General features: G+C 40.2%; 1 protein-coding gene across 1 annotated transcript in view; it reads left to right on the top strand.

Moving 5' to 3' along the window:
- PARD3 (par-3 family cell polarity regulator) overlaps nucleotides 1-9734 on the top strand; it is a 424369-nt gene that overhangs the window by 243669 nt on the left and 170966 nt on the right. The window contains exon 15 of the mRNA XM_085301416.1: nucleotides 8950-9100. Coding sequence (XP_085157542.1) covers nucleotides 8950-9100 — 151 coding nt within the window. The remainder of the gene's footprint in view (nucleotides 1-8949; nucleotides 9101-9734) is intronic.

Below are 9734 nucleotides of genomic sequence, written 5' to 3'. Positions count from 1 at the left end.
GCCGAGCCGAGCCGAGCCGAGCCGAGCGGCGGGGAGCCGGGTTGCGCTCCCCGCCGTGCAGCCAGCCGGATTGTTTCTCGCGCTCCTGCCCGGTGGCGCGGCAGCGCTCTGCCGCCGTGCAAGGTCAGGCCTCGGCTTTCTGGAATTCCTCCCTCGCCGTGGAGCGGTGTTAAGCGTCTCCTAAGGGGGACTGAGCCTGTGGAATCTGTACAAGGGGTGATAATGCCAGTGCAAGAAGGAATTATGCTTGACTTCCAGACCATAAATACATTTGCTCTCTGGCCGTTAAAAAAAACAGCAACAAAAAGAACAGAAAAACAAGTCTTGTTTTCTTTCCCCTGGCTTCAAGTCCAGCAATAATTCTGTGTTTGCAAAATGACACTGAGTTATTTTTAGTTGACAGGCAGCCCAGACTGCTTTCTCCTTCAGTAAAATAGGGTTTAATTGGATTTTAAGAAAGTTAATGATATGAATATGGTAGGTTTTTCTTTTATTTTTAATGTTCATAATCCGCCCTGGAGAGGTTGTGTGGGAGAGCATAATTCTGCAGAGTGCCACTTTCACTGCTTCTCTTCAGACCAGAATTTTCACTTGCTTATGATCTTTATTGTATTTTGATTATTGTCTAGAATTAAAGGAGGCTTAATCCCTGGTGTGCCGGTTTTAGAAGTGCAGAGATAGTTGTTTCTGTTCTGCCACAGAGTAGTTATTTTTCACCAAATACTATTCTTTGATTTACAAAGTCAGAGTCTGCATAATTTGAGCATGAAACCGTGAAACTGTTTCAAAACTTAGTTAAGTGACCTCTGATACTTTTTTTTTTTTAATGCTGGCATTATACATCTTTTTTTATACTATAAAATATAGTATATACTATACTATACTATTTTATACTAAGCCTACAAAGCAATTATAGTAACAATAAAAAAACACCATAAGCATATTATCTTGACTTCAGAGTGGAAGTGAAGGTATTATTATTTATGTCATCAGTTCTTACATAACAGTGAATTCAAAAGAGACCACAAACTTCCCAGAAGGTGAAAAGCTTCTTTATGTTGTTGTGGTTTTACTAAACTGAAATGTTTCCTGTAGGAGGAATTTTCATTGACTCACCAGGAGACAGAGTATAATCCATCCAGGTTTTCAAGTGAATTATCTTGTAGTAAATATTGATATAAGCATAGGGTGGGTGATAGTTATGAATGAACTTCAAGCCAAAACTGTGTGTTTGAATTTTTCGCCTGTTTGCATTACATCTACACAGAGTACAATAATATAGTTAATTCTGTCAACTGTGCTATTATAAACCTTGCAGAGCTTTGTTTAATATCTCAGCCACTCCAAACAAAATCATACGGTTTGTATTTGGTGGATGCTACTAGATTAGTATAACAGAAACATTTTTCTAACATTCAGTTTGGGATTTGAATACATCTTAGGTTCTGTCCCTCACCTTTTAAAAAAGTTAAATGTAGATTTGAGTTGTTCTCTATGATCAGCCTTATGTGTTGGCTCTTCATTTTTTCTATACAAGCCCAGAGAGCCTTTAAGTGCTGTTTCCGAAGCTGTGCAGTCAGTGGCAAAAAGGGAAAAAWTACAACAGTAATTTGGCCAGTATTTAACAGACCAGTTTTCAGAAGATGTGGCCAGATGTGGGTTTCTGGATCTTTAACTAAAGGGTGATGGGTTTTTTTTGATTACTGAGGAACCTAAAGTTTAAGGAGAAACATCGGAGTTCTTTGCACTGTGTTCTGCTAATTAGTAGCATTATTATGATTAGCCTGCATGGGCAAACAGCTGCTGGCTCTATCACCATAGTGCATACACAGCACTTAGGCATGCTTGTCAGCCAGATCAGTGCAGCTGGCTGCRGTATGTGCTGATTCAAGAAAATAAAGGTAATTGTTACTTTAAGAATCCTGCTCTTTTCATTCCTGCAACCTGGACGACTTAGAGGCACAGATTGCTTCTCTGTGCTCTGTTCATGTCATGCACMGACAGCACTTGTCTGACATTAAAAGAGAGAGCATCATCATTTTTGTCCGAATAAGAGATTTTAAGTTTTTTTTTTTTTCTATCTCACTTTTTAAACAGAATTTCATGCCAAATCTGCCTGAAAAAAATGCAAAGGATTTTCAGATCACCTAAATTCTTTCTGCATGTCTTTTCATCTCTGCTCCAGTTGCAGAGTTGAAATCAGAGCACAGCATAAAGTAGAGAAAGCAGCCATGAATCCAAACCATATAAGGACCTCATCAACTGTTTATAATTAAATTAATTAATAGATGAGCGAGAGAAACTTTTCAAGCGAACAGTTTAGTTTTAAAAGAAAGGAAACATGCATTTATTTCTTTTCCTGTATGTTTGAGAGTATAAAATGATAGTTTTCATCTTGAGACTGCACCATATCTCTGCATTAACAAGTAATGTAAGAAATGCCCTGCTGGGTTTGGTCAATGGCCCGTCTAGCCTAGTATTCAGTGGCAAAAATATATAATGGTTTAGGAAGAACCTGTGAGCCTGGTGACTTTCTGAGGTCCCTTGTGCTTAGACTCTCCCAGCATCCAGAATTAGGGATGTCAGAGTGCATGTAGACAGGAATGAGTTTTGTAGGATCTATGTATAGATTTTTTGTGAACTATTTTTAATACCTTTCAGAATTGGATGATAGTGTCTGCCCCTGCTAATTCCTGCAGCAACACTTTCCAGAAGTCCATTACTATAAAGAAGTGCTGTGGACTGTGTAAAGAAGTACTTTCTTTTTAAGCCAATTCCCTTGGAGTTTGTCCACATGCCCCCAAGTTCTCAAACATGGAATTTGATGAACAACAGTTCCACATTCAGCTTATTTTGATTTTGTAAACCCTGCTCATGTCCCCGTCAGCTTTCTCCTCTCCAGAAAGAAAACTCCTAGCCTTTTTTTAGCCTTTTGTTTTTAGGCTCCATCTCTATAAGCCTGATTTAGTCACCCTTCCTCTGAGCTTTCTCTGACTCCACTGTGTGCTTTCTGCATGTGGTTCCCAAGGTGAGGACACACCAAAGTGCTTCACAGCAGATGAATAGTGTTGTCCAGTGGTGCCTGACATTTGGTTGATTTTTTTTTTTTTTTTTTTTTTTGCTGCTGTTGCCCACCAAGTCAGTCAGTCATTTCAGACAACAGTCAGCAGCAACTCTGGGAACCCTTTTCCTGAGTCCAGTTCCACCCAAGTTCAGTGTTGTATTTCCCTGGATGCACTCTTATCTACTTTGAACTTATGTGACATATTTTGTTAGTGGTGTAGTGAGCTTTTTTCCCCCCCTCAGTCAATTAGTTTTGTGGAGTCCTTCTGGAGTTCATTAAACTATCTAAAAGACTTTTGTATCTTCTGCAAACAAAGCGACTTCACAGTTTACTCCCTTCTCCAGGTCACTGATAAAGCTGTTCATCAACCTGAGCTATTCCCATCGCTGATTCCTGGGGGAACCTACTCCTGACTCTTCTCTGTCCTGAAGCCTTACTCTTTGTTTCCAATCCGTTAGCCAGTTTTCAGTCCAGAAAATTAAAACTCGTTCCAGTCCTATGAAAACTTAGTTTCTTTAGAAACCTTTGATATGAAGCCTTGTTAAAGGCTTTTTGAAAATGCAAATCTATTGTGTGCATTTCATTCCCTTGGAGAGCTTGGAGAGCTTACTGGCACCTTTTGCAGAACTCCAGCATGACGATAAGGCAGGATTTCCCTTTACTGAGCAGTGCTGACACTTTCCCTCACACCTCGCTCTATCCTGTGCTCAGTGATCGTACTCTTTATTGCCCTTTTTCTGGCCCTTTAACAGAAAGGTAGCGAGACTCCTGTGTCTGTAGTTCCCAAGATGCTCTCCAGATATATAGGCTTCTGACACCATGGCCATTCATGTGGCCACAGCGATGTGGCGTAGGTTGCACATCGTGGCCAGCAGTTACACAATTTCACACCTGAATTCCTTCACAGTTCTTGAGAGAGCACCATCTGCTCTGGGGAAGATATTAACGTCTGACTTATCTATTTGGTCTAACACTTCCCATGTAGTTACTGTTGGCTCATCCGGCTCCTCTGACTTGTTTGCCACCAAGATTTGGGTGATATGGAAATCTCCCCARTGTCTTCAGCAGTAATGGCTGATGCAAAGAATTCATGGAGCTTCCCTGCTACAGCCTTCTCGTCCATAAGTGCCCTGTTCATGCTTTTGCCATCAAGTTGTCTCACTGATTCCCTAAYTACCTTTCTGTTTTTGATGTTCTTTGAAACTGCTTTACCCTCTGTCTGAGCATCCTCTGAAGGGTGGTGATTAAAATTCTTTCTTATCTTTCTTAATTTCTTGTTTACATTTGATCTGCCATATTTTATGGGTTTTCCTGTTCTTATTTGGACAAGCTTTCCATCTGTTAAATGCTGGCTTTTTTCTATACTAACTTTCCCTCTGAAACCTACAGGAGAGTTTTGGACCATTTTGTTTTCTACTTGAATTGTGGTACAAGTTTTACTTGAGGTTCTAGTGCAGCATTTATTAATAGTCTCTAGCCTGCTTTTAGGCTTCTAGCTTTGGGGCTCATACTAGCCAACAGGACACAGATTAGAAAAAAGGGGAAGGAATTGAAAGCCTGGAGAACTATTCTGTGCAACCAAACAGCTTCATATCCCTGAAYGCATTGTAAGATGCAGGAAATTTATACAGTGGCTTCTTCAAAATCCATAATGCTTGCAGGACAGATAATTTACTTCCCAATGGGAAAAAGGAGAGTCTGAGAGTCTGATTGTTGTTTCTTTACAAAAAAAATTGTTTATGCTTTGAATATTTTGGCAATGTTCTTGTGCATAAACTTTTTCATATTTATGTGCATAACTTCAGATAGGATGGATGATGGTGTTTAAGTAAAAAGGACCACATTAGTTGTCCTTTTATCATCTAGATAAATAGCAGCTGGGCCAGTTAGTCCAGATAGTGCTTTAACAAACAGCTGGGTCTTATCTGAATGACAAAGGGTCAGGGTGGAGATCTCTTAAAAAAAAAAAAAAAAAAAAAAAAAAAAAAGTCTTGTTTCTGTCCTATTTTAAGAGAACGAGCAGAAAAGGAGTTAAAGGGAATCTGTACCATATAAGGCTTTCTGTGTTTTTACAAATATGATTGTGAATGACAGATCAGTGCTAGGACCCCAGAGAGGCAACTCTGTTCAGTCTTAAGAAGAGAAGGCTTGGGGGGAATCGTATCACCGTGTGTGAACACGTAGTGGGAGGGGGAAAAGAAAACAGAGCCAGACTCCTCTCAGTGGTGTCCAGTGAARGGACAAGAGGAAATGGTCAGGAAATGGTCACAAATTGAAATACAGGAAATTCCATTTAAACATAAGAAAGAGCTTTTCTGCTGTGCGGGTGGTCAAACAGGGGAGCAGGTTGCCCCAGAGGTTGTGCAGTCTCCATCCTTGGAGATACTGAAWACGTGACTGGACATAGTCCTGGGCAACCTGTGCTAGGTGACCTTGCCTTGACCAGGGGATTGGACAAGATGATCCCCAGAGGCCCCTTCCAACCCCAACCGTTCAGTGACTCTGAAGAGCCATAGGAGTTGGTGCTACTCTTAGTGCTTAGCCCTTGCGGGAAGTGTATGGGAGCCACTTGCTGCCTAGCTTGCTTTCCTAGCCAGGCCTTTAATGCAGCTCAAGAATTTGTACATCTTTGTTTATGCTACCTATTCTTTATCAGTTAATCAAATCAGATTATACCAGGATGGCATTGATATCAGTGGGAAGGCATGTGTCACTCAAGCTCTTTTAGAAGTGACTTAGGAAGAGCGGTTTTTTATTTGAACTAATCTTGCTGTGGGCAGGTGATCTTTATCTTACCCTCAGCACAAGTTCTAATTTTAATGTATATTTTCTTACAGACTTACTGTAAACGATGTTAGGAAAACATTTTTTGTAAAAGTCACCTTCTTGCCTAATTTTTGCTATTTTATAAAACATATTACATCTTTCATTAAGTATTTGTGTAATTGACTGTTGGTATCTTTATTTAAATACATCCTTCGAGATGCTAATTAGAAATGGAAAACGTTTTTCTCATGAAAATGATAAAGTATGTGATTCACTTTAGAAAACGTCTAAACACAGCACTCCTGCTATGTCTATTATATACACTGTAGTTTATTACTTTACTTGGTGTGAATTTCTATGTATTTCTCTGATTCATAGCTTGCTTCTTATCTGTATCTTTCTAAAAATCTGTTGAGACCTTCTTACAAATGCGTTTGAAAGTTGATGGGTCATCACATGAAAAAGGACTGTGATATGGTTCACTAAAAGCTGGACAGTTGTTACATAAAGTCAACAATATAGTACTAGGAAAATAAATCCCCAAACACTTCGATATTTTTGCATGTTATTGAAAGGCAATGAAATAAAGGTTAATTTATCATTTAACACATTTGTTGTACAAGTTTAAGCTCCTAAGCAGTCTAATATTTTTCCCACTCTTTTTTCTTACAGCATTTCAAAATTTAACATTTTTGTTCCTTTTTGGATTTGCTTTTGATTTCTTTAAATCAGAAGCTCAGAATATTGTTTAATTTACTTTTCAGTAAAGCTGTCAGTTGTAATCTGCATTTTAAAAAAMTGGTAAAACAAATCCTCATTTCACAATTTAAACCTTATTGAGTCTAATTCACTTGCACTGCAAGTTTATTATTCTCCTGCAGCTTGACGTGCCTCCAATTGTAATTGTGTTGACCCTCCGATGCAGTAAATCTCCCCAGTGCTTATCAAACTGCGAGAGATAAGTCTACAATTTGGAACTTCATTAAATATCTCATTTATATTAAACAGATGATGGCTTTGAACAGAAATAATAATTTTTATAGGCGGTGCGACCTCGGGCTGTGGTCTCAGCTATTTTGGAATGCAGCATTGCTCAGATCTCCACCCCTCGGTGTCCCGGGCAGCGAGCCAGTAACCAAATGTCACAAGTTGTTAGTCCATCCGGTTGACTTCAAAGCCTCTGTTGTGAAGACTGTAGTTAAGAGTGCTTTGTAGCCCTTGAAGCAGTTTAAAYTTTTTTTTCATAGCATGTGTTTCTTTGTCATCTGTGAACTGTGGATGGAGTGATTAATAATGGGCATCTATTTAAGAAAAACCAAAACAAAACCAAAACAAACATGTTGCTTGTTATTGCAATTCCTGAAACCATGAACTGCTCCTTGTTTGCCCATTTACAGACCAGGCSTGTGCAATAAGCATTCTCAATTCCTGGTGGCTTTGTTCGATGTCTTGCAGAATTTGGTTCCTGCAGTATTTCAATACATATGAAAAACATGTGGTGGGTTTTGTATAAGGCTATAAAGTATACACTTGAATATGAAAAGGTATGTTGGTCAGAACAAATAATGCCGTGATCTGTGAGGTGATGAGGTGATGTGATTATCATGCAAAACATCTATTTTCTTAAATTTATTAGTTGCTTTTTTTTTTCTTCAGGAGAGCTAGATTTAGTTCATGCTGTTTGCAAATGAATTGATTTAATGGTCTCAATGAAGCTTGTTTTATGCATTACCGAGGAACTAGAAGGATGCTAGAGCTCAAGTGAATCACAAGCTTTACATGCAGTGAGGTTGGATGKTGAGGGGCTGAATGATGGCAGGGAAGTATTTTACCTCCGTGGTGGGTGACTGGCAGCAGGTTATTGGTTGCTCAGGAGTCTCAGCTGAGTTTCCAGCGTACAGAGGCTCACCACACTCTGAGGTCCTGCAGTGGCAGTGTCAAGAGAGCTGCCGATCGTTAATGGGGCATCTAAACCAAACTATGTGATTTCAAACCTTTTTCTTTGCTTGACCTGCAAGGACTTTCCTTTYTGACAGGAAAAAAGAGGGGCATACATAAGGAAAAAAGAGGTGACCAAACCCCACAAAGACTGAAGTAGGTCATCACTCGAGCAGTCTAGTGATAGAGGACAACTGGGGCAGGAGAATGAATGTCTGTGCAGGCTTTTCCCCTGTTTACGTGGCCAAGCAACAAGTTTCTTTCTGCTTCTCCACCATACTTGAATTGGCTTTTAATGCCCCGCAGAGGCCTGTCTCGACTTGTGGTGGGCAGGGACACGCTATTCCCGGGGCCTGTAGGGTTTTACCAGTTCTGATTTTTGTGAATGTGACAAGATGCTGCAGTTGTAGCAGTAATTAGGGAAAATTCCCAACTGAAAGAAACATGTGAAATATCTGTCGCTGAGGGCAGGAAAGGCAGAGGAAAAAACTCCTCCTAAGCAGAAAAAAATAAAAATTAATGAGAAGCTATTTTTTTTTCCTAGCTACAAAACCTTCCATTTTTCCTCTCCTCTCCTCTCCTCTCCTCTCCTCTCCTCTCCTCTCCTCTCCTCTCCTCTCCTTTTTCCTCTCCTCTCCTTTTTCCTCTCCTCTCCTTTTTCCCCCTCACTACAAAACCTTTGCTTGGTTACTAATACATGTGATGGAGTTTCATGGGGGCTTCCATGATGATAGCATTTGAAAGGAAAATGCACCACTTCACAAAACATCAGCAGCTCAATTCCAACTGGGGCTCCTGTGCTGTGCTCCTGAAAGGAGTCTTGGTCTGACAGGCTGCCAGCGTGCGAAAGATGGCCCAGCTGTCTGTCCGATAACATTGCAAAAACTCAAACAGTCTGTAGAAGAAATTGTGCAACAAAGAGACACTAAAATGTAATCTTTTTCCTCCCACCAATTTGCTGCTGAAAGATTTGAAATTTGACAGGGCACCATGGGAGGCACAGTGCAAAGTGGCGACAAAGTTGGTCATTAAGCAGAACTGTCATTGCAAATTATATTTGTCCAGGGCAAAAGGTTCTAGCTCATTTGGTGCCCAGACAGGTCCAGGCCTTAAGCAAGTTGTTATAGTTCCCCCATGCTGCTAAATGGATGCTCAGCGCTGATTTTCCTCTCTCTGTGCAGTTGGAGTCACCTGGGAGCCCCTCTGGGCCAGAGCTGCCTATAGAGACTATACTGGATGACAGGGAACGTAGGATTTCCCACTCCCTGTACAGCGGGATCGAGGGTCTCAGCGAATCGCCCACGAGGAATGCTGCGCTGAGTAGGATAATGGGTGAGTCGAGTGAACTCTGCTAATCAAACCTGGGCTTCAACCGATCTGTGATTCATCGAAGGGTGATTAATGTACGATTCCTGTGGGAAGCGGGGAAAATGAAGGTTGCACTGACCAATTTAAAACATGCCTTAAAATTGTTCCACAGAAGTCTTCTAGATAGGTTAATGTGAGAAAGAACGTCAATAAATGGATTTATAAAGTGAATTTCATATCCCGTGGCAGGTCGTGAAATAAATAACAGGAGCATTTAACGTTTTTTCCAGCGTCTGATCTGGGACAATAAATTGTTCATTAGTCTAGTCTGCATTTTGAGTCTTTATTCAAATTAAAAGTCAACGAGTCTTTCTATAAGGAATTTATAAGCATATTTCAGCATTTGTTCTCTATTTCAGTCATACTGATGCAACAATAACTAATGAAAATTTGCAGCCATTTATGATTATAGGGTATTTCATTATTTTGGTTGAATTTTTGCTTTGCAGGACACCAATTTTAAAGCCTCCTTACTTATTTTAAGCGTAGTTTGTTTAGTTTCCATGCCATACCATCTGCATGGCCCCAGTGAATAATAAGGTTATTAGCAGTTGCTGTGCAGCAGTTCAGCTTTCTATGTAGAGGTCTAGGTAATAAA

This window comes from Rhea americana, unplaced genomic scaffold (assembly GCF_003343005.1).
Source record: "Rhea americana isolate MKP2758 unplaced genomic scaffold, rheAme1 scaffold_176, whole genome shotgun sequence".
Lineage (NCBI taxonomy): Eukaryota > Metazoa > Chordata > Aves > Rheiformes > Rheidae > Rhea > Rhea americana.
The sequence above is the reverse complement of the archived record's forward strand: the minus strand, read 5'-3'. Positions and strand labels throughout refer to the sequence as shown.